At 47.3% G+C, this 25500-nt stretch overlaps 1 protein-coding gene across 1 annotated transcript; it reads left to right on the top strand.

The window, feature by feature from the left end:
• The first annotated feature begins 436 nt into the window (after nucleotides 1-436).
• On the top strand, nucleotides 437-19568 carry LOC140900981 (adhesion G protein-coupled receptor E4-like). The gene is made up of 9 exons (XM_073319089.1): nucleotides 437-630; nucleotides 1851-2021; nucleotides 8042-8236; nucleotides 8951-9186; nucleotides 9906-9972; nucleotides 11113-11204; nucleotides 13248-13416; nucleotides 13526-13630; nucleotides 19159-19568. The coding sequence occupies exons 1-9, from the start codon at nucleotides 511-513 to the stop codon at nucleotides 19192-19194; spliced, it is 1191 nt and encodes a 396-aa protein (XP_073175190.1). The 5' UTR covers nucleotides 437-510; the 3' UTR covers nucleotides 19195-19568.
• The last annotated feature ends 5932 nt before the right edge of the window (nucleotides 19569-25500 follow it).

The raw sequence follows: 25500 nt of genomic DNA, 5'->3' as shown, positions 1-25500 counted from the left end.
CCTCTCCTAACCAAGAAAAACTATGGCTTCACCTCAGTGCCTTTCACCTAGGGCTGTGTACCGAGCTGGATAATGTGCAGTATGGGGATACAATTTCTAAAGAGCACTAACTAACCGTGCATTAATTGGTCCATATAGACCCTATTAGTGTGCACTAAAGGTTCCCTAGTGTGCTTTAATGTACATTCGTGCACTTTAGGAATCACACTCCCATAGTGCACGCCAGATGTTTCCAACACAGAAGTGCTTCTGTGGAAGAAGAGGGAGGAGGCAACATATTTGAGTGGTTAAAGCTCAAAATGCTAGCCAGGACTTCTGGGTTCTTTTCCCAGCTCTGCCCCAGACTCGCTGTGACCTTTGGCACCTGGCTTGCACTTTCTTTGTCTCAGTGTCCCTGTCTCTATGATGAGGCATCATTTCATGTTTTCAGATCCTTGGGCTGTTGCTTTTATTTCTTACTCCACCCTGGACTGCATCATTAGCACGACATTACTTGATGAGGGAGATCTAATGGCTGATGAGAAAATGAGGAATTTTCACCTGAATTCCAGGGTGGTGAGTGGGGCTATCGGAGATGGGAGGCCCATGAACCTCTCCAAACCTGTGAATTTCACCCTGCGCCATAGACAGGTAAGTGTAGATCCTTTTACTTTGCTGTGTGCCCAGGACTCCAGCTGGTCACTTGAAAGGTGCGTGTTCTGTAGGGCATTTGAGTTCTGCTGCCTTTCTGGACTGAGAAACAGTTATCTGAGAAAGAGAGGGAGCTTCTTCAGTCCTGACGCTGGGGAGGACATTACATAGCTTTCACACCAGGCCTGACTGGGTTATGATTAATCATGTAAAATGCTCAGGAATAACAATTGTGCCTGGCTCACCCCTTAGAGCAGGAATAAATGGAAGGCAATTCCCTATAGCAGTGGTCCCCAAAGTTTTGAGGGTCTCACCCCCCCCGACCCCATTCACAGCTCTTCCCCTGAGCCAGGGCCAGGAGCGGGGCCATGGCTCGGGGGCAGGAGCAAAGGACACAGACAGGGGTAAGGGGGCCAAGGCTGGGACTGCAGCTGGTGGTGGGTCTGGGTCTGGAAGCAGGGCCAGAGCCGTGGCCGGGAGCTGAGGCTGGGAGCAGGAATGGAGCAGGAGCCAGGCTGCGGTGGGGGCCAGCAGCTGAGTCCATGGCGAGGTGCGGCTCCACTCCCAGCCCCGCCCCTTCCCCCAGCCTGGGCCGGGAATGGAGCTGCAAGAGGCTGGGGCTGGGAGAGGAGCCATGCTGAAGCTGGGGACGGTGCCAGACCTGGGGCTGGAAGTCAGGGATGCGACTACTGGTGGGACCAGAGCAGAGCTCAGGGTGGGGAGGGGCTGGGTGGTGCTCCCTCTCTGCCCCCCATGGGGGCTGACCCAGGACCTGTCATGTCCCTCCAAAGGACAGTTTGGGGACCTCTGCCCTATAGACAGAAGAGTTCAGGGAAACGGCATGAGATGGTGCCGTCTTTGACAAAGTAATGAACTTGCTAGAGTGCATGTGGGTATATGTGGGCGGGTGTGTGAATGCCTTTTAATGGCTCAAATCAAAACTTCACAATTGTGTGTCATAGACCCCACAGTGCCCAGAGTTAAGGGAATTACCACTTTAGCTCTGGGGTCAGGGACTTGTGCTATTGGAGCGGGAGGATCTCGCTTGTATTTCCACTGCCAATGGGAAGTCCCAAATGGCTGTTACGTGCAGCACAATGAGAGTCATGAAGCCGTTGATGACTTCAGGTTTATTATTGTCTATTTGAAACGTGTGACAAAAGAAACAGTATTCTCCCCATGACCCAGTGAGGATGATGATGGGGTGTTTTGGTTTCCAGGCAAAGAAAGAGGAGGAAGAGGCTCTCTGCGTTCACTGGAAATTCATCCCTGGGAAAGGCACCTGGGCTGAGGATGGCTGCAAAAATCTCCAGACGAACAGCACTCACACCATCTGCAGCTGTGACCATCTCTCCAGCTTCGCACTCCTGATGGGTCACACCAGAGTGGAGGTATCTCAGTGTCAGACTCAGATCAAAGGGCTGAACTCTGAGCTCCTACTTGGATAAAATCAGTGGGAATTTTGTCTGAATGACCGCTGAGTAGGAACCTCAGGGTATAATCTGTGGCTATACAGGATGGGTGGGGTTTTGATCTGAGGTGCCTAGAGTAGCCCACACTGAAAATGCCAAGGTCACGGCAGGCTGCAAAAAGGAGAGCAGATTTCCCCAAAACTGCTGGTTAACACTGTAGTTAGAATCACCAACCAGTCACAATCTGTGCTCCAGATCCCCAACACTGGTTATTGAGAAGCTGAAAAAAAGAAATCACACAGCCCCCTTTATTGAATTCCAGTCTCTGGCTCCCAATCAGCAGATAGGGCCTGTAAAATGAGAAGTTACTTAAAAGCTCTATTCAGTTAACAAAATGTTCTTCTGATCTCCCATGGGGCAGCCACATTGCCAGGTCAATATTAGTTTGGCTCTTACCCAAAATACCATGCTGCCAGTCAATCCTTTAGTATCTAAAACTAAAGGTTTTTGTTATAAATAAAAAGAAAAGAAAGAGAAGAGAGTTGTTAAATGATCAAAGCAATCCGATACATATGACTTCAAGGTCCATATATCAGGTTCTTAGCAGCGTTGGTGAGTTTGCTGGCTTGTAAAGTCCCTCTGGAACACATCCAAAGCTTAGATGGGTCTGTCTGACCTTTGTTCAAAGCTTCAGTTTGTCGAGAAGTTACTCCAGAGGTGAGAAGCAGGATTGAAGACAAAATAGTGGTGATGCAGCTGCCTTTTTCTATCCTTTTCCATGTGGCTTGTACTTCCTCTGTCCCAAAGAGAAGATCACAGCACATGGGCATGGAAAGGTACTTGGAGTCTCCTGTTCATAGGCATGTTCCTACATGTCCTACTGACTCTTGGGCATAGCCCCTGGCTTCTCTCAATGCGTTCATTCTAGAGCTCAGCGATTCTCAAACTTGAGGAACCTGAGGACCCCCATTTTGATTTAAAATTTTTCGCAGACCCCCAACCCCCTGCTCAGCTCAAGGCCCCACCCCCATTCCATCTATTCCCCTAAGGCCCCACCCACATCTTCCCGCCCCTGGTCCACCCCTGCTCCTCCTCTTCCCTGTGTCTTTCTGCCCCCTCCCCCGAGCGCCCCCCATGCCCACTCCTTCCCCTCCCTCCCAGTGCCTCCTGCATGCTGCTGAACAGCTGTTCTCCGGCATGCAGAAGGCACTGGGAGGGAGGTAGAGGACTTGGTCAGCAGGGTCTTCGGACCCCCTGGAGTGTCCTTGCGGACCCCCGTTTGAGAAATGCTGGTACGTTACACCAATAAAAATGATACCAACAGGATCTTGTGAGAGGGACAAGGCAAATTGCCACGTTTATTGTAAATACAACAAAATATTCCTATATGCAATTTCTATATAGATCCAATCACACACACAGACATTCACACACAGGTTCTACATAAAGGTTGTTATAGTTACCAGCCTAGATGTTGCTCGTGCCAAGTCACTGGCCAGGTGGCCTGGACACGAGAGTGGAGCCGAGTCGTTGTCAGATGCGCATCCGATGCTCCTGAAGGGTGGTCGTAGAACCAGACTCAAAGAACACAGTCCCTGGACCCAATTTTTATAGGTCTCTGGTTCAATACAAGTCTATGGAAGTTGCTTCATCATGCTGAATTTACAATTGAGATGACCATCAATCAGCTCAATCAGCAGGTGGTACATCCATGATGGCTCCATGATGGCTAGGTGTTATCTTCTTGCTCTTCCTTGATGCGTTTTGGGTGGATTCCGGTTCGCCCTCCAGGGGTCACCCGGTTATCTCCACTTTGCATATTCTTCGGCCCACGGATATCAAGGTTGAAATTCTTAGGATTAGGCTGGCACCATTTATTAACCAATTATGTCCCTGCTTCAGGCTCTCAATTCCATGCACTCATCATTCATTCTTTTACTTAACAACACAATCTATGACTCTTGATTCATTTAACAAGTTTTATCCCACTATCTATTTTTCCCTCTTTGGATACCAAGATTTACATAGGCATGACAAGGAGTCCCTGCGGGGGAAGAGCATCAGGGTGTTGTTTTAAAGAACAGCGTTTGTTTCCTCAAAGTTCTTATCACTTTCCAGCACAGACTCTTTGTCCTGTATCAGCCTGAAATAATTAGCGCTTTGGCCTTGCATTTGTTACAGAGTGAAATTCAACGGCACGGAACTGATGTTTATACCTTTTTACAATACCTATATACTCTTTTGTCTATCTTTATTTCTACTACTACATAATTATAATTCTATCCTACTTATATAGCTTTGAGGGCGACCCAACAGATATAGCTGATTACCCTTGATGGGCCATCAAACAAACTGGATAGTGCTGATGCCAGTCTGTCTGGGGGTGTCACCCAGAAACACAGCACAGACATATCACACATTTATAACTCACGATGCAAAGATGATACATACATATAAACAAGATGTTCATACTTACAAATCGTAACTTTTCGACTAATACCTTACATGGTAAGGTAAGATTCACTGAAATTTTGTAATATTGTTACACATATAAATGGTCACCCATATTCCATAGAATCATAGAACTGGAAGGGACCTCAAGAAGTTATTTAGTCCAGTCCCCTGCACTCAAGGCAGGACTAAGTATTTTCTAGACCATCCCTGACAGCTGTTAGTCCAACCTGCTCTTAAAAATAATGATGGAGATTCCACAACCTCCCTAAGCACTTTATTCCAGTGCTTAACCACCCTGACAGTTAGGAAGTTTTTCCTAATGTCCAACCTAAACCGCCCTTGCTGCAATTTAAGCCCATTGCTTCTTGTCCTATCCTCAGAGGTTAAGAACAATTTTTCTCTCTCCTCCTAGTAACAAACTTTTATGTATTTGAAAACTGTTATTATGTCCCCTCTCAGTCTTCTCTTCTCCAGACTGGACAAACCCATTGTTTTCACTCTTCACGCATAGGTCACGTTTTCTAGACCTTTAATCATTTTTGTGGCTGTTCTCTGGACTTTCTCCGATTTATCCACATCTTTCCTGAAAGGTGGCGCCCAGAACTGGACACAATTTTCCAGTTGAGGCCTAATCAGCGCGGAATAGAGCGGAACAATTACTTCTCATGTCTTGCTTACAATACTCCTGCTAATGCATCCCAGAATGATGTTTGCTTTTTTTGCAACAGCGTTACACTGTTCACTCATATTTATTCTGTGATCCACTCAGGGCCGTCCTTAGGCATACGTAGCTGCATATGTGGCTGTGTAGGGCACCTGAAAATTTGGGGCACTGCTGGGGCTTAGTGTCCACCCTTCTGCCTCTTCCTATCCCTGTTCTGACTCTTCCTGCAGGCTCACACAGCTAGCTGCTGCAGCCTGGTGACTCTACTCTGGAGGGGATCCAGTAACTTAAAAGTGAAAGCCTCCAGTCTGCCAGACCTATTAGCACAACACTGAAACTGTTAAAGAGCCATTCAAGTGGTAATGAAGCCATTTAACAGGCATTTGCCAACCCCTAGGTATATACTGTCAGTTTCTGAATTTACTGACAAAAACAGTTGTGCATTACTGTAATATTTACTCAGAACATATTAGTCTACAGGACCTTAGTTTAAAATGTGCTTTAAAAGTATTTCATTACAAGATTGCTGAAGATCATAAAATCACATCTCTAAAGAATCCTTGCATAGATTTTAAGATCCACAATCGGAGTATTCATCTTTAGCTTTAAATGCTTGGATCATCAGACATCTAGTTTTTTAAATAAATCCTTCAAACAACCACTCTTATCTAAAATACACATTTTAATTTGAATTACTATAGTACAAAAAACTTACTTCCAAAGTCTTCCTGTCTATCCCTTTCTCCCCCACCCCTCATTGAAGAGAGGCTAGCTCTTAAAGGGACAACACCCCCTTCCTTCCAAATAGCTGGACAAACGAGTTTCCCTTTCTTTACTTCTGACTATTTGATGAACTAGTTTTAAGAGAACCATCCAGCGAAATCAGTACCTTAGTAAGATATAAAATCCTTTGTTATGCCTAAAATCTTTGGAAACATATTTTTTAAAGTTGGTGAAATTTTATAAATGTGTCTGTTGTTATGGAGATCACACAAAGTAAATTAGTTTTCCCTTTCTCTAAAAGCAATGAACATTGTTATGAACACACTAAACCTCTGTGACTGATTAATTTAAAATAATATCTTTGTTTCAGTGAGTTAAATATGTAGTCATCTGGAATGATTACTTTATGAAGGCTTAAGAGTACATTTAAAAAATAAAACGAGTGTAGAAATACTGATTAAGAAAATATAAAACAGAGAAGAGCTGCATCATGTATTCCATAATATTTAATGTTGTATTCGGCAGGACAGCTGACTTGCCCTTACTACAAAGTTTTTTCAAATAAATCTCTGACAAACTTCAGGGTATATCAAAATAGTTGAGACTGACATTTTTTATTCCTAAATTTAGTGCTTTTAATTAGGTACCTTCTGCATGTCCAGTCTTCACCTTCTGGCATGCAGTGGAAAACATGCTCCATTATCTTTTGAACCCCCCCTCCCCATCTTCTGCAATTTCTTTCTAATGTCATTTGCTTCATTTGGATTCAGGGATTTGGCTGGAAGGGGATGAGCAGGGAGTGGAAGGGAAGAGAGGAGGGAGACAGTGGGGAGGGTCGGGGCCTGGACAGAGTGGGGGCGGGGCCTGGGGTGGAGCAGGGGTGAAGTATGGGCGGAGCCACAGGCAGAAGAGGTGGGCTGGGGAGCTACCTTGGGAAAGTACCAGATTAAATCTGGGAAAGTGCCAGATTTAAGATGGATTCCAGTATCGTGTGACATGGTCACATGTCCTGTGAGACCCCCCTAGTCTCCATTCCTCCAGGGCTGGCCTGCAGGTACCGGAATGTTTGCAAGTAAACAGAGCCATTTACAGGTGATTGCTTCTGAAGCACCCTTAATGGCTTCCACTTAACATGTGTACATCAGTGATACAAGTTTATATCTTATTCTCCTAACTCCAAACATAGAAATAATACATGCAAACAAATGGGATGAACACACTCAGTAGATCCTAAGCTTTGTAATGATACCTTACAAGAGACCTTTTGCGTAAAGCATATTTCAGAAACATCATAGTTACACTCATAAGCATATTTTCATAAAACATTATGGAGTGCAACGTCACGCGCACATTCTGCGTAGGGAGAGGGTACGGGGGTCTCTGTGGGGAACTGTGACTCTCCATCTCCGTGAGGCGGGCCGGGTGGCTCAGTATCCTTGCTGCCTCATCCTTCTCCCCCCACCCACAGCTTGACTGTGAACCACGGATAACTAATCTCTGGGAACGATTTTCCAACCAGTTATGCACCCACCTAAAAGTGTCTCCATCTAGGTTGTATTTGCCTAGTTTGTTTATGGGAAGTCTCAGAAGCCTTAGAGCTTGTCTACACTGGCAATTTATGGCGCTGAAACTTTCTTGCTCAGGGGTGTGAAAAAACACCCCCTGGAACACAGCAAGTTTCAGCGCTATAAAGCGCCAGTGAAGCAGTGCACCAGGTAGCTACGCCTCTCGTGGAGGTGGGTTTTTTAAAGTGCTGGGAGAACTCTCTCCCAGCGCTCTGCTGCGACTACACAAGCCGCGGTAAAGCGCTGCGATGGCAGCACTTTAGCATTGCCAGTGTAGACGAGCCCTTGCTAAAGTCAAGAAATACCACATCTACCTTGTCACCACCATCCACAAGGCTTGTTACCCTGTCAAAGAAAGCTGTTAGGCTGGCTTGACATGATTTATTCTTGACAAATCCATGCTGACTGTTATTTATCACCTTTTTATCTTCTAGGTGTTTGTAAACTGATTGCTTAATTATTTGCTCCATTATCTTTCCGGATACGGAAGTTAAGCTGACCGGTCTGTAATTCCCCGGGGTGTCCTTACTTCCCTTTATTTCCCATGCAGCATCTTAGGGCTCACTGGTGAGTCTCCCTTTGCTGTGTTACAGGAGAGTTATCCACTGACCGTCGTCACCTACGTGGGACTGACCTTCTCCCTGCTGTGCCTCCTCCTCGCCATCCTCACCTTCCTCCTTTGCCGCTCCATCCACAATGTCAGCACCTCCTTCCACCTGCAGCTCTGCCTCTGCCTCTTCCTGGCCGACCTGCTCTTCCTCACCACGGTGACCCGCACCCGCAGTCAGGTCTGTTACCCACTTTTATTCTTGGTTTAAAATTGAGCTGTGTCCAGATCCTCTGTCAGCATTTCTAACGCTCCCCTCACTCCAGCACCTTTTTATACCCTCAGCTGGATGGTAACATTTATTCCATGCTCTTTAGTCCTGAAGAAATAATTATTTACTCCCCTCCAAAAGAAATCTCTCTGGGTGAAACCAGTCCTTCCCTTTCCCTTGTGGGCTCCATCCTTCATCAGACAAAGGAACCTCGATTTCCAGAGTCACAGTCCCCTGCCTGTCCTCTCTGCCCCCACACTGATGGGCAGATGCAAGGCACCTATATCTTGAAGCAGATACAGAGAAGAGAACCGACACCATCCTGGTCTCTCCCTATTATGAGGACCGGAAACTTGTTTATGTCCCTGCTCCCTATCCTAGGATTCCTCACCGTATCCAACAATTTCCACGATTCATTTGGGAACTACAACCCCCAGAAACCATCTTTTCTGAGTGGAGATCAGGACCGGCCTGGTCTCTGAATGATTGAAAGGGCCAGCCAGCTTGCCCTTAGACAAGCCCTCGTAGACTGAAGAATGTATTTTCTCTGGGAGAGAGCCGTAACTGGAGAGATGTGTTAATAAAAAGCCCTATATGATCCTCACAAAAGTCCCCCCACCTCCAAATTCAGTGTTTCCCTTCCCAGAAGCAGTGTCCCAGAGCTCTCTCTCGTCCTGTCCTCAGGTGGTGTGTGCTGTCATTGCTGGCTTCCTACACTACCTCTTCCTGGCCGGCTTCACCTGGATGTTCCTGGAGGGACTGCACCTCTTCCTCACAGTCCGGAACCTGAAGGTCGTGAATTACACCAGCGCCAGCCGGTTCAAGAAGAGATTTATGTACCCGTTCGGCTATGGATTCCCAGCCCTGGTGGTGGCTATTTCTGCAGCGGTGAATCCTGGAGGCTACGGAACTTCCAACCAGTAAGTGCAGTGCCCATCCCAAAGGGGAGCTGGGATCTGGCTTCCATGGAGGTGTTCGGCTCACCCCAGGTCTGACTTGAACCTAGATTTCCCTGCTCACCCTGCCTGGGAGCTGACTGTGACACTAGGCTGCCCTGAGTGCTGTAGTTGAGTTACCCACCTGTCAGACATCTACACTCCTCGCCACACTGATGATGTGGAAGAACAAGCCAGAAAGATCCCAGCTTGACTTCCAGCTCCCAGGCTGGATTTGTGGCATTGGTGGGTAGGAAACAAATGCACCTTCTTACTGTGGGCAAATCCCTGAGGATCCCCTCTCTCAAGTGAGCGACTCCACTAAAACAGGGCATGGCAGATTCTAGACACCCCAGGCTAGATCTTCAGCTGGTGTAAATCAGGGTAGCTTCACTTCCTTCAGTGCAGCTAGGCACATATACATCCGCTGCATGTCTGGCCCTCCCTCAATACTGCGCCCATCCACCAGGAAGGGTCATTTGAGGAGGTGGAAGAGGAAGTGGTGGCTGAAAGCTGAGGTGCTGAGGTAGATGGGGAGAGCTGTTAGCCTGCAGCCCGCAGGAGAGTCGGCCATGTCACAGGCTGGCTGAGATCTATCTTGCTTTTGAGAGCCAGCTGCCCTGTGACACCCTCTCTCTGCCCACGGTGCTGAAAAAGGGTCATAATCCCATTAAAGTCACCTTCTTCTTGCTCCCTGCCTGTAGCTGCTGGCTCAGCCTGGAGAGAGGATTTCATTGGAGCTTCCTGGGACCAGTCTGTGCCATAATCCTGGTGGGTACCTCACAGAACCACAGGGCCCCATTTTCCTCTCTCCTCTGCGACCCTGTGGAGTCCTGTGGAGCCAAGAGAGGAATATCTCCCAGAGAATTTAAGATGAAAGAGTCCAAGAAGATCCCATTTCATTCCTCCCTCTTTGGCCAGTGCAGGATTTCCCACTAACAGAATAGCCTACGTTCTATGGAGGCAGTCCGGGCGAATGGGTCGGGCACTGGGTTGTGAGTCAGGGGACCTGACTCTGCCACTGGCCTGCTGTGTTAACTTGGGAAGTAGCTTCCCCTCGCTGTACCTCTGTTTCTCCTCCCACCCTTTGTCTGTCTTGCTCATAGGCACCGAAAAAAATAGCGGATGCTCAGCACCCACTGGCAGCCAGCTCCCCACTGCCGGCGGCCGTGCGGATCAACTCCTCCCCCTCCATCCCAGCGCCTCCCGCAGTCAGCTGTTCTGTGGTGTGCAGGACGCGCGGTGGGGGAGGGGGTGGAACTGGGTGGGAAGAGGTGGGGTGGGGGTGGGAAGAGGCAGGTGTCACGGAGTCCCCGGGCGATGCTCTGGAACTGCTCCCTACGAAGCCAGTCAGGACTCTGTGGAAGTCTCCTTCCTGTGAGCAGCCTGTCTTCAGGACACACAGCCCACACAGCTTCCATCTTCCTGGGTCTGACCTCAGAGCATTCAGCATCCTCTGCCCCTCCGTGCACTTCCTACAGCGAGTCCACCCAGGCGGGGTCCTGGGGAAGCCAGAGGGTCCTGCACCCCAACTTCGCAGTCAGACGTGACTCTCAGCCAGCCAGTAAAACAGAGGTTGAAGGGAATCCTCTATAGACAGGACCTAGAAGCTTTGGGCCAAATCACACAGCTCTAAATCTGGAATCAGTGGAGTCACTCCAGATTCAGATAAGAGCAGAATGTGGCCCTCTGGCTGTATGATCACATGTGATGCATTGCAGCCCTGCCTTTGCCAACTGTTCCCTGCATGGCCTGGGACCAAGATTTGGTAGCGAATGGTATATGACCCACCTTGACGAGCAGTCACTGGTCTGCAGCAGTCTGATCCCATAGGATTGTTCTGTGCCTCAGGCAGAGAGACTGGCCTTGGCTAGCATGTTTTACAAGGAATATTTCACGCTGTTTCCACAGATAAATTTAACATTTTTTATTGTAACCCTCTGGATCCTGAGAGACAAACTCTCCTCCCTTAATGAAGATGTGTCCACTCTCAAAGACACCAGGTAGGACAGCACTATATCTACTAGAACAGGGATGGGCAAACTTTTTGGCTCGAGGGCCACATCTGGGTGGGGAAATTGCATGCAGGGCCATGAAAGTAGGGCTGGGACAGAGGTTGGGGTGCGGGAGGGAGTGTGGGGTGTGGGAGGGGATTCGGTGTGCAGGAAGGGGCTCAGGGCAAGGGGTTGGGGTGGAGGAGGGGTGTACGATGGGGCTCAGGGCAGGGGGTTGGGGTGCAGGATGGAGTGCAGAGTGGGGGAAAGGGCTCAGGGCAGGGGTGCAGGGAGGGGTCCGGAGTGCAGGAGGGGGCTCAGGAAAGGGAGTTGAGATTTGGGTTATAGGAAGGGTTCGGGGTGCAGGCTCCGTCCCGGCGCCACTTACTAGGAGTGGCTCCGGGGTGGCAGCGGGGCTCAGGCAGGCTCCCTGCCTGCCTGCCCTGGCCCTGCACTGCTCCCAGAAGTGGCCGGCACCAAGTCCCTGCTGCCCCTGGAGGGGAGGGGGCAGAGGGCACCGTGCGCTGCCCTCGTCTGCGGGTACTTCCCCCAAAGCTCCCATTGGCCATGGTTCCTTGTTCCTGGCCAATGGGAGCTGCAGGGGGGCAGGGGTAGAGGAGCGGTGTCGGCAGGCGAGGGCAGCGTGCGGAGCCCTCTCCTCTCCCTTTCCCCCAGGGGCTGCAGGGCTGTGGTGCCAGCTGCTTCTGGGAGTGGTGCGGGGCCCACGGCACCACAGGGCTGACAATTCGCAGGCCGGATCGAAAGCCCTGATGAGCCAGATCTGGCTAGTGGGCCGTAGTTTGCCCACCCCTGTACTAGAAGGGTCCAGTGAGCCTCCTGTATGGGAATTCCTGTGGGATTCCCCAGAGAGTGCTGCTAGAATACAGCTGAGCAGATGCCACTGTAGGGTTTCCAGGTTATCTTGGTGACCTTCTGCTTGATGAGAGAGTAACAGTCTCACTGTCCAAGGAGCTGATAAACCCTAACTCACATCAGCAGTCCCTTACTCATGAGTCCTAAAGTTGTCCATGGGACCATCTGCCAAAATAAGGACAATTTGCATGAGTAAGAGTATGCTGGATCGGACCTTAAATTAGACACACCACAGCCAGGGTGGCAAAGGAAGGGTCAGGTTAGGAGAGAGGAGAGGTCTATGGCAGAAAAGGATCATCATGGGAATTACTTTTCTGCCATGTGTATCATCTTCGTCCCTGGATGGATTTTGAGATGACAGTTGCAGTCTGTTCCGAAGCCTGCTGAAGTCAGTGGAAGTATTGGTACGGAAGAGACTGCTAGATCAGTGAGGCTCTTGCAGTAAGTCCTGTGGCACATTCAGATTGTGGCATGCAAATTGTCTTTCAATTAGCTCATCATGAAATCTGTTTGTTAGGGAGGAACAAGATCAGGGCCGCCAGCTGGGAGTGCTGGGTGGAGACATGAGAGGGGAAAAAGATTTTGGAACCAGTTCAGAATGTTGAGGCTTCAGAAAGCCATGGTCTTACTGCCCGTGCGTAGTGCTGTGTAAGGAGAACTGCAAGTCTGTGCTGATAGTGAGAGCTGGGCCGTGTGCTACTTAGGGAGGAAACTCATCTCTTTTCCCTGTGGCTGTGGATACTGTCGAGGTAAAGTGCCATCCATTGAGGAGGAAGGCAAGTGTGGCTTGCTGTTGCTCTGTAGCAACCCCTCTGTCTATCGATGGACCAAGATAGATGGGTTCCCGAGAGCCCAATATCCTGTTCCCTCTTGATTGTCACATTGCCAGGGCCTGATGTGAAGGGATTCAAAACAAAACCGTAATGAGAGGTTGAACCATTTGCTTTGGAAGAGCCACCTGTGGGAGGTTAAGGTGTGTGTGTGTGGGAGAGATGGTTGGGCACAATATTGTATTTTGGATTCATAGGCGTAAGTTGCCATTGTGTTCATCTTGACAGTACCCCTAAGTCACAGTAAAGCGGGTGCCAGCTGTTTCGCCCCACACTGCCCGCAGTCCCCTGACTCAGTCACTCACCAGAGGATTGTTATAATGGGATCTCTCCGTCTGCCTTTATCCAGACTACTGACTTTTAAAGCTATCGCCCAACTATTCATTCTGGGCTGCACATGGAGTCTTGGTCTCTTCCAAGTTGGCTCAGCAAAAATGGTCATGGCGTATTTATTCAACATTGTCAACAGCCTGCAGGGAGCCTTCATCTTCCTGGTGCACTGTCTCCTCAATCGCCAGGTAACGCCCATGGCATGTCATCAGCCACCCAGTGACTTCACGGGACTAGCAGTGGCCTGTCTGAGGGTGTTAGTTACATGATGTAGTGAACATGTCCCTTATTCTGCAGGTGAGAGAGGAGTACAGGAGATGGATTAAAGGCACAAGAAAACCCAGCCCCACAACTCAAACGTTTAGTCCGTCTGTGGCCACTGTCGCTACCAACACCAAGGTGGTAAGAGATCCTCTATTCTGTTCCAATATCAGCATCCAAAAGTCGCATCCATCTGGGTCTGTCCCCTGAGTGACACATGCTTGTTTTAACCCATCTGAGAACGGCACTGGGAGTCTTAGTGAAATTCAATTGCATCCAAATCAAGGGGGAATCCCAGGTCTCCTAGAACCCAGCACAGAACTCCTCTTTTCTTGCGCACCTCCACATTCCCTTTCCTTTGCTTCTTTGCAAGCTCCATGCATCACTCACTGTGGAATGGGCTGGGATACAAATTCAGGTAATTATCCAATTGGGGAAGTTTGCAAACCAAAACCTGGGTGGAAATCTTCCCAGTGTAGATGAGCCAGGCCAACGAAGAGTTAGCACTGGATGGAATTTCCTCTGGCTCTTCTACTGGGAAAGGATCCAGAAGCTTTGTCTGGAGTGAAAAGTGGAGACTTATATCTGGGAAAATCTCCCTGCTCCAGTCCCAGCATGAGACGCCACAACCTTTGTCTGGAAGTACACATTTCTGGTTTATTTAGAGCAGCCTCTATTAAGCGCTACTTTATGGCTTACCTGTGCATGGGTTGGGGAAGGGAGCGGGCTTTGTCTACATTTGTTTAGTTTCATAGATTCATAGATATTTAGGTCAGAAGGGACCATTATGATCATCTAGTCTGACCTCCTGCACAATGCAGGCCACAGAATTTCACCCACCACTCCTAAAAAAGACCTCACACCTATATCTGTGCTATTGAAGTCCTCAAATTGTAGTTTGAAGACCTCAAGGAGCAGAGAATCCTCCAGCAAGTGACCCGTGCCCCATGCTACAGAGGAAGGCGAAAAACCTCCAGGGCCTTCCAATCTGCCCTGGAGGAAAATTCCTTCCCGACCCCAAATATGGCGATCAGCTAAACCCTGAGCATATGGGCAAGATTCATCAGCCAGATACTACAGAAAATTCTTTCCCGGGTAACTTGGATCTTACCCCATCTAAAAACCCATCACAGGCCATTGGGCCTATTTACCATGAATATTTAATTACCAAAACCATGTTATCCCATCATACCATCTCCTCCATAAACTTATCGAGTTTAATCTTAAAGCAAGATAGATCTTTTGCCCCCACTACTTCCCTCGGAAGGCTATTCCAAAACTTCACTCCTCTGATGGTTAGAAACCTTCGTCTAATTTCTAATCTAAATTTCCTAGTGGCCAGTTTATATCCATTTGTTCTTGTGTCCACATTGGTATTGAGTTTAAATAATTCCTCTCCCTCTCTGGTATTTATCCCTCTGATATATTTATAGAGAGCAATCATATCTCCCCTCAACCTTCTTTTAGTTAGGCTAAACAAGCCAAGCTCCCTGAGTCTCCTTTCATAAGACAAGTTTTCCATTCCTCGGATCATCCTAGTAGCCCTTCTCTGTACCTGTTCCAGTTTGAATTCATCCTTCTTAAACATGGGAGACCAGAACTGCACACAGTATTCCAGGTGAGGTCTCACCAGTGCCTTATATAACGGTACTAAAACCTCCTTATCCCTACTGGAAATACCTCTCCTGATGCATCCCAAGACGACATTAGCTTTTTTCACAGCCATATCACATTGGCAGCTCATAGTCAACCTATGATCAACCAATACTCCAAGGTCCTTTCCCTCCTCCGTTACTTCTAGTTGATGCGTCCCTAGCTTATAACTAAAATTCTTGTTATTAATCCCTAAATGCATGACCTTACACTTCTCACTATTAAATTTCATCCTATTCCTATTACTCCAGTTTACAAGGTCATCCAGATCCTCCTGTAGGGTATCCCTGTCCTTCTCTAAATTAGCAATACCTCCCAGCTTTGTATCATCTGCAAACTTTATTAGCACACTCCCACTTTTTGTGCCCAGGTCAGTAATAAAAAGATTAAATAAGATTGGTCCCAAAACTGATCCTTGAGGAACTCCACTGGTAACCTCCCTCCAACTTGACAGTTCACCTTTCAGTAGGACCCGTTGTAGTCTCCCCTTTAACCAATTCCCTATCCACCTTTCAATTTTCCTATTGATGCCCATCTTATCCAATTTAACTAATAATTCCCCATGTGGCACAGTATCAAACGCCTTACTAAAATCTAAATAAATTAGATCCACTGCATTTCCTTTATCTAAAAAATCTGTTACTCTCTCAAAGAAGGAAATCAGGTTGGTTTGGCACGATCTACCTTTTGTAAAACCATGTTGTATTTTGTCCCATTTACCATTGACTTCAATGTCCTTAACTACCTTCTCCTTCAAAATTTTTTCCAAGACCTTGCATACTACAGATGTCAAACTAACAGGCCTATAATTACTTGGATCACTTTTTTTCCCTTTCTTAAAAATAGGAACTATGTTAGCAATTCTCCAATCATATGGTACAACCCCTGAATTTACAGATTCATTAAAAATTCTTGCTAATGGGCTTGCAATTTCTTGTGCCAATTCTTTTAATATTCTTGGATGAAGATTATCTGGGCCCCCCGATTTTGCCCCATTAAGCTGTTTGAGTTTCGCTTCTACCTCAGATATGGTGATGTCTACCTCCATATCCTCATTCCCATTTATCATGCTACCATTATCCCTAAGATCCTCTTTAGTCTTATTAAAGACTGAGGCAAAGTATTTGTTTAGATATTGGGCCATGCCTAGATTATCCTTGACCTCCACTCCATCCTCAGTTTTTAGCGGTCCCACTTCTTCTTTCTTTGTTTTTTTCCTATTTATATGACTATAGAACCTTTTACTATTGGTTTTAATTCCCTTTGCAAGGTCCAACTCTACTTGACTTTTAGCCTGTCTCACTTTATCCCTACATATTCTGACCTCAATAAGGTAGCTTTCCTTACTGATCCCTCCCTTCTTCCACTCCCTATATGCTTTCTGCTTTTTCTTAATTACCTCTCTAAGATGCTTGCTCATCCAGCTTGGTCTACAACTCCTGCCTATGAATTTTTTCCCCTTTCTTGGGATGCAGGCTTCCGATAGCTTCTGCAGCTTTAATTTAAAATAATCCCAGGCCTCCTCTACCTTTAAACCCATAAATTCTTCAGTCCAATCCACTTCCCTAACTAATTTCCTTAATTTTTGAAAGTCAGCCCTTTTGAAATCAAAAACCCTAGTTGCAGATTTATTTTTGTTAATCCTTCCATTCAGTTTGAACTGAATTAGCTCATGATCACTTGAGCCAAGATTATCCCCTACAACCATTTCCTCTATGAGATCCTCATTACTCGCCAAGACCAGATCTAAAATGGCATCCCCTCTAGTCGGTTCAGCAACTACTTGTTGAAGGAATCCATCAGCTATCGCATCTAGGAAAATCTGAGCCCTATTATTATTACTAGCACTCATCCTCCAGTCTATATCTGGGAAGTTAAAGTCTCCCATGATCACACAGTTTCCATTAGTATTTACTTTATTAAAAACATTAAAAAGGGCTCTATCCATATCCAAATTAGATCCCGGCGGTCTATAGCACACCCCAAGCACTATCCCAGGGGAGGCTCTAATAGTTTTCTTCCCCAATTTAATTATTGCCCAGACAGACTCAGTCATATCCATTTCATCGCTTCTTATTTCTTTACATTCTATCTCATCATTGATATACAGTGCTACTCCACCACCTTTACCTTTATTTCGGTCTTTCCTAAACAGCACATACCCTTCAATACCTGTAGCCCAGTCATGACGACTATTCCACCAGGTCTCTGTTATACCTATAATATCTGGTTTCACTTCCTGCACCAGTAACTCTAGTTCCTCCATTTTGTTACCTAGGCTCCTTGCATTAGTGTACAAACATCTTAATTTTTGCTGTTTGGCCTCACTCACATTCTGTACCCTATTAGGCACGGTTATTTTACTACCAGTATAACCTATTAGACTTGTATCTACACTGCCCTTCCTCCTACCTACAGCTGTATCCACTCTTACTTCATTTTCTTTCCACTCTATGCTAAATTCTGGCGTGGAGATTACCTGGACATCTCCCAACCATCTCCCCCAAATTCCTAGTTTAAAGCTCTCTTAATCAGTTGTGCCAGCCTCCATCCTAGAAGTCTATTTCCTTCCCTACTCAGATGAAGTCCATCCCGAGAGAACTGTCCTCTATCCATGAATGCCTCCCAATGGCCATACATCCCAAAGCCCTCCTTATAGCACCACTGCCTAAGCCATCTATTGATAGTCATAATCTTGTCACACCTTTGTTGCCCTTCTCTAGGAACAGGCAAAATCCCACTAAAGATCACCTGAGCCTCAATTTCCTTAAGCGTCCTCCCCAGCCTAACATAGTCTCCCTTAATACTTTCCAGTGAGAATCTAGCCGTATCATTTGTTCCCACATGAAGGATAATTAGGGGATTCTTTCCCGCTCCCTTTAGAATCCTTTTTAACCTCAGGTCTACATCCCGTATCTTAGCACCTGGAAGACAGCACACCCTCCTATTTTCTGGATCAGCTCTGGTTACAGGCCTATCTATTCTTCTCAATAAAGAGTCCCCAATCACATAGACCTGCCTTTTCCTAGTGACGGTGCTATTCTCCAGTCTATCCCCTGTTCCCTCTGGCTGCAAGTTTTTTCCATTCCCATTCTCCCTTGTAATCCTTTTTAACCCATCCTGTATCCTCCTGGGGCTCATATTTGGTGTAATCTCCATTAACTCTTCCCCTTTTCCTATAGGACTAACCGCTCTTCTCTTCTTCCTTGCCCTGTCACCTTCAGTGACTACCTGCTGAGCCCCTTCTTCATTTTCCAACTCTGCAAACCTATTCTGAAGCTCTATTTCTCCTTCACTAGCCCGTCTTTTCCTCTGCCTAGTTCTTTTAGTCACATGCTTCCACTGACCACTTTCCTCACCCAGTCTCCCCTCAGAATTCCCTAGTCCTGCTTCCATCTGCAAGTCTGAGCTTTTCCCTTCAGATACCTCATGTCTTTGCTCCATAATCTGCTCAAACCCCTTCCTAAACTCTACCAGACTTTCCACCTGCATCTCCAAACCTCAGATCTTTTCCTCCATCAGCTCTCTCAGATGGCATTTCATGCAGACAAAACTCTTACCAGGTGCCCCCTCCAGGATCATGTACATACCACAGCTTCCACATCCAGTCATCTTCATTGTGTCATCTGCTACATGGGTCACTCCCACTGCCACCTCTGAATCTGTCATAGCCTTCCCACCTAAATCCTGTTAATCTGGGAAACACAAACCACACCAAAACACCACCACCCACAGCAAAACCAAACCCCACACAAGCACCACAAGACAAACTCCGCTTTCAAACTCCCACTCAAACTCCCCTGTTTACAGCTCTGTTTGCTAGCTCCTGTGCTGCTGCAGCTGTCTGTGCTGCTGTCTAGTTATTTTCCTGCACGTGATGTCACTTCAGTGGAGGCTGGCTGAATTTTTGCAGACTCTGCACTATTCCTGAATGAGGACCCAGTCCTGATCCCATTGAAGTTGACTGGAGTTTTCCCATGGGATTGGCACTCAATGTATATTTGTTTTGCTGGCAGGTGAGTTGGGGAGAGCCCTCCACTTCATCTCCATGAAACAATCATCTTTCCAACCAACGATGTTTATCATACAGCCGGCTTTGCTGTGCCAGCGGGGCAGTTGCCGTTCTTCATCCCAACTACATACAAAACCTGGAAGGGGAAGCGGGATTGGACAAAATCCTCTCTCTAATCCAAATCCAAAACTCCTACTGAATTCAAAGGCCACCCTAGGGCTTTAGCTGCTTGTGTCTCCCAGATTTAAAGGGCCAGATCCCAGGTCAGAGAGCAGTTATTTCTTAGGGAAAGCACAACATGTGGGGGGGTTTGGGGGGTGGGAGGCGATTTGCAGAGGCCTCGCGTGCTGTGTGTGTGAGCTAGCTCTGCTGTTTCACTGTAATGCGTAAATAATAAAATAACCTGCTTATGGAGCTTGGTTGCTTCTTTGGTTTGAGGGTTTGCTGTCAGGTTCTGCCTGTCCTGGAAACCTAGGGCCCAGTTCTAAAGCCTCTTTATGCCAGTCTGGCTTAAAGGTGTAAAGGGGCTTTAAAGTGGGCAGCAATGGCCCTGTGATTAGCCCTCCTGGGCAGGAGTCCTTCCTGGCTGCTGTGGAACTGGCATAAAATCTCTCCATTAGCCCTGCTCCCAGCCCCTGGCATGGGGGTTGTGACTGGTGGGGTGGAGGTGCTGCTGAGGGCATGGCTGAGGCACACTGCTTCGTGGCTATTGTCTGCTTCCCAAGGCCCCGAAGGACCCTTGGAAATGCACGAGTTTACACCAGCTGAGGACCTGGCCTGTAACCGCGTTTCAGCTTCAGCATTGTCACTGCACCACTAAATGCTCTTGACGTTACCTGGCGATTGAGGAGACACTGCACCCAGGAAGATGAAAGCTCCCCGCAGGCTGTTGACAATGGGGACTGCTGGGCCGACTTGGAGGAGACCAAAGCTCCATGTGCAGCCCAGAAGGAAGAGCTGGGCAATAGCTTTAAAGGTCAGTAACCTGGATACAGGCAGATGGAGAGATCCCGTTACAATAACCCTATGGAGAGCAATTGGGTCAGGAGGATCTGGGCAGAGTGGCGTGGAGCTACCAGCCCCTGCTTCCTGTGTGGGACAGGGCTACTGTCAGTGAGAACACATTGGGAATTTGTTCCCATGGATCCTAGATATGCTGTTCCCCTCCTGCAATCCCTCACACCCTCCGCATGCCAAGGACCTTCCAAACCAAGGCATTTGACCCTCCAGGGTTGCTTTGTTGCCTTCTCAACTATGGTCTCTGACAGTGGACGCATCTGCGCCGAGGGAGGAGAGTCTGTTTCTCAAGATCCACAGGGTCGGGGCAAAGAACGTCACATTTATCTGTGGAAACAGCTGAAAATATTTCTTGTGAAACGTTTCATCCGGGGCCAATGACTCGAGCTGAGGCAGAGAACGATCCCAGGGGACAGATCTGAACACTGCAGTACCAGGGACCATTGATCCCCTCTTCTGTAATATCCTCTGGCAGCTCTCGGTCCCTCCCCATGCACAGAGCTGATGGCACTGCCAGGGCTGAGATGGATCAATGGGATCACAGAGGCCAGATTCTGCTTAGAGTTAAAAATGAAGTGATTCCAGTGGGCTCAGTTTACACCAGCGTAACTGAGTGCAGGATCTGAGTCAGAGTTTCCAGCGCCTGTCTTTAGGCTCTTCCCTGCCACTTTTAGGCTGCAACTAATCTCTCCATCCCGAGCTCTGGGAAGAAACCGCATGGACTTTTGTCATCTTCACTCCACCCAATGTAGATCCTTTCCCCCACCAAATACTTGCATGGTGCAGCCCCTCCCTTCCTCATACCTTGGGTCAGTAACTGGACTAGACCAAACTCTTGCTGTCCTCAGGGTAAGCTCCCACTGATTTCTGGGATTATGGCACAGACTGGACCCAGGAAGCTCCAATGAAAGGCTCTCTACAGGCTGAGCCAGCAGGTACAGGCAGGGAGGAAGAAGAAGAAGCGCATTATCCCAGCTGAGTGACATTAATATGAGTCTATTACCCCTTTTCAGCCACTGGAGCAAAGATGGGGTGTGACGGGTTGGGTCACAGAAACCCCTTTGGGAACTGCCACTTGATGTGCTCTGACTACCTCTGAGCCCGTTTTCCCTGGCATCTTGGGACTTCAGTGCCTTGCCTGGTTGTGCCAGACACACTAGCCTGCTACAAACACAGACCCAGGTCCAAACCACGTCCCCCAAAATCTGCAGGCTTTACTAAAAACAGCTTAAGAAGTGCTCCTGTCTCCAACACCCAGATACCCAGTTCCCAATGGGATCCAAACCCCAAATAAATCCCTTTTGCTCCGTACAAAGCTTATACAGGGTAAACTCATAAATTGTTCGCCCTCTATAACACTGATAGAGATGCACAGTTGTATGCCCTCCCAAGTATTACTCTGGGTTAATTAATAAGTAAAAAGTGATTTTATTAAATATAAAAAGTAGGATTAAGTGGTTCCAAGTAATGACAGAGAGAATAAAGTGAATTACCAAGCAAAATAAAACAAAACCACACAAGTATAAGCCTAATACAGTAGGAAACTTAATGCATGTAAATCTCACTCTCAGAGATGTTCCAGTAAGCTTCTTTGACAGACTAGACTCCTTCCTAGTCTGGGTCCAGCAATCACTCACACCCCTATAGTTACTGTCCTTTGTTCCAGTTTCTTTCAGGCATTTCTTTGGGGTGGAGAAGCTCTCTCTTGAGCCAGATGAAGACAAAATGGAGGGGTTTCCAATGGTCTTACATAGTCTCTCTTATGGGTGGAAACCCCTTGTGTTTTACTATGCAGAATCACAGCTACAAGATGGAGTTTTGGAGTCACATGGGCAAGTCACATGTCCATGCATGACTCAGTTCTTTACCGGCCAACACCATTGACTACATGTTAGTTTGAGCGTTCCCAGGAAACTCAGCTGTGGATTGGCGTCTTTCAATGTTCATCGTTAGTTAAGTACTCCTAATTACTTGAATAACCACTTCACACTATGTTGACCACATCTGTTTTATGTGCTTCCTACAGCAAACACTTTAAATACAAGCATAGAGCCAATGCTCATAACTTCATATATAAAAATGATACATGCATATGGATAGGAAGAATACATTCCGTAGAACATAACCTTTGCAAAGATATGTCACATGGCATATGTAGTGTCAAAGTTTGACTCAGACTCACAATTTATCAGACCACTCTGTTTTATTAGCAAAGCTGCTCTGCTAATACATTTAGAAGTGAGCCCCCCGAGTGGGGCTTGTGTCTCTTAATTTATACAGTTTTTTGGAGAACAAGTTACAGAGAAGTTACAGACAAAAGAAGAAAAAGATTTTAGTCACCACCCTTCGAGATCCCTGAGACCAGTCACGTATCTTCAATTACCTGCCACCCTTAACAATCTCCTTTAACAGCTTCCAGTTAACTTAACTAATTGCCCTTCACACCTTCCATTCTGATGCCTGCTTCTTAGATGTGCTGGCTCTATCTTAATTGCTTCTCCATTCAAAAGCTAGCTGTCCCTGCGTGTGCTCCCTCAGATACTTTGTAACATGTTTTGGCATGCCCTCTCATATACAATGTATCCAGCATGTCCCCTTATACAATGTTATACTTCCACAATCCCCCCTTTTGGTCAAGGCTACGCCCATGACCAATGACTTACTGGATTCCATGCATCAATCGTTCTTTTTCATTACTTTCACTGGTGACATTTAACAACATTAGATTAGCACTCTGATGGATGGTGTGTCTTGTGCAGTTTTGGATACAACAAGAAATCAATTGAAAACACACAAAGATTATTAGAATTCCAAATAGGATAGTCAGGATTCCTTGAAACAACCAGTTTCCCAGACTAGAGAAATTGAATAAGTTACTTACCCATTTCCACAAGGAACTTGGTTCTTCATGGGGAAGGTATGCAATTTGCTCCAGATGGCTAGCATGATTTATTACCTCATTAGTATTATCAGGTATGTATACACAGCATTCTGTTCCAATTAGAGCACAGGTCCCTCCTTTGGCTGCCAGTATTATATCTAATGCTTGATTGTTTTGGAGGGCCAGTTGTCGGACCGCTCCTGCTTCTTTGGCTAGAGCTTTTAAGCTCTCTCCTGTTTCATTGGCCATGATCTCAACCACTGCTTGTAACCTTAAAAGCCTTTTTGCATGGTGGATTACCCCCTCTACCAGGACTAAAGAAATGCCAACAGCTTCTTCCCAAGTTAGGGGGCTTATGTTATCCACATACCATTTAGCATCTGGCAAGTCCCTCCTTTTTCGCCTGAAATTACGGAGGCGATTTCGTGGGAGGGATTGAAGCACCCGGAATTGTGGGAAAAGCTGAGCAGGATAACAGATACCTGACCAATTTGCTGGTAACACAGTGTAAGCATTTTCCCCACAAACCCAATGATGTCCCATTAAAGCTGGGAAGTGTTGACTGCAACCCTTTGACATGTAAGAATTTACGAAGGAGGAATAGTATCCCCCAAAGGGCACAGGATGATTTTCACTGGGAGAAGAGGTAGCATTCACATGACATTTGTAGATGGTGCTGTTTTTCTCAGGGAGGCTGTAGGGGGAGCAAGAGATTGAATCTTTGGTTTGGTCCCAGGTTGAGAGGAAGTTTATCTTTCCATACCCGGTTCGCCATTCTCCAACCTTGTTTGAATAGTCCCATACACCATGGGACACGATGTATTGGAGACAGCTGCTCCTCCCTAGATTCAGCCCTGTCCCACTACACACCCAGCACCAGTGGCCCTTTCCTTTCACCACACTTGTAAGTTTAGGAACATATGTTTTTCCCAGCCCCCAAGTGTCATTTTCCTTCCATGTCCTTTTAAGTGGATAGGGTTCTCCAGCAAGCTCTGAGGAATTCAAAGGGATTGCCATGGTGGGGATACTAGCTTGTGAGTGAGCTGGGATGTGGCTGCAGACCCAGCAATTAGAAATATTCAGGATCTGGGCTATCTGCACCTGTTGTTGGATGAAAGAATTGTCACTGTCACTCTGGATTCCCCAGACCCTCAGGACACAGGAGCTGAGGATTAAGCTTCTCAAAGGACACATGTTGGAAGCAGGACCCTTTCTGGTTCCGACAACCCCTTTCGAGGGAACCGCAGTCACGGTTTTACGTCCACCAGGCAGCAGGCGCTAGGCTCACTGCTGCTTCTTGTTTGTTGGGTCCTGCTGCCTGCTTACCCTCTGCTTCTGGCAACCCTTATGAGAGCAGAGATTGTAAGGTATTGCAGGCTGTTCCTCTGTGTCTTCTGGGGTTGAAGCTGGTTCGGCGTGGTCTTGCAGAGGTGCTTGGTCCCCTTGAGGTGGCGCTGGCTTACACTGTGAGGCGTGGATCCATGCAGCGATGCCGGATAATTTCACTGCTGTCTGGGTGGTGAGCAGTACCTGGTATGGACCCTTCCACCGGGGTTCCAAGGCGTGCTTCCGAAGGTGGTGCCGCAGGCAGACCCAAGCACCAGGCTCAAGAGTGTGACAGGCAGCAGAGGTGGGTTCCCTCAGCCAAGCTGCTCGCACCTGCGAATGGAAGGAGCTCACAGCTTGCATTAACCCTTTGCAGTACTGGAGGAGCATGCTGTGAGTTAGGTTTAGGGCTGGGGTAATAGTAACCATTGTTCGCATAGGGCGTCCCATGATGATTTCAAATGGATTCAATTTGTGTCTCTGGGATGGGGATGACCAAATTTCCATAAGGGCCAGTGGTAAAGCAGCTGGCCAGTTTAACCCTATGGAACTACAGATTTTTGCCAACTTATTTTTAAGCACACCATTTCGCCTTTCAACTGCCCCTGCACTCTGTGGATGGTAAGGGCAGTGCAATAGGTGGGTGACATGTAATACCTGGTTTAGATGTTGAACAATTTTTCCAGTAAAATGTGTTCCCCGGTCACTAGAAAAAGTGGCAGGAATTCCCTTGGTAGGGATAATGTGGTTTAACAGACATTTTGCAACGGACAATGAATCAGCTTTGCGACAGGGAAAAGCTTCAATCCAACCCGAAAACAGACATATTATAACTAAAATGAATTCATATTTCTGACACTTTGGCATTTGTACAAAATCAAGTTGCCAGTGTAGGAAAGGTGCTTGAGGCAAACCCTGGAACCCTTGTGTTACTTTTACAGATTTGCCTACATTGTGGCTTTGACAAGTAACACAAGCGGCACAGTGGCGGGTTGCAAAGGAGCTGAAATGGGGAGCCCACCACCCCGCCTTACTCATAGCAGAGACCATCCCCTCCTTGCCGACATGCGAAACACCATGTAGCAGCGTGTCTAGAGACAGGTAGAGTGAGAGGGGGGCTAC

Source organism: Lepidochelys kempii, chromosome 20 (assembly GCF_965140265.1).
Source record: "Lepidochelys kempii isolate rLepKem1 chromosome 20, rLepKem1.hap2, whole genome shotgun sequence".
Classification (NCBI taxonomy): domain Eukaryota; kingdom Metazoa; phylum Chordata; order Testudines; family Cheloniidae; genus Lepidochelys; species Lepidochelys kempii.
Note: the sequence above shows the minus strand (reverse complement) of the source record. Positions and strands in the feature narration are given on the sequence as shown.

Excerpts from the sequence above, each read along its gene's own strand:
- LOC140900981 (XM_073319089.1), top strand. The coding sequence starts at position 511 with ATGGCTGATGAGAAAATGAGGAATTTTCACCTGAATTCCAGGGTGGTG. Across the intron at positions 8,237-8,950 it reads TGACCCGCACCCGCAGTCAG|GTGGTGTGTGCTGTCATTGC; the intron begins GTCTGTTACCCA and ends TCCTGTCCTCAG. Across the intron at positions 13,631-19,158 it reads TCGCTACCAACACCAAGGTG|GTGAGTTGGGGAGAGCCCTC; the intron begins GTAAGAGATCCT and ends TTTTGCTGGCAG.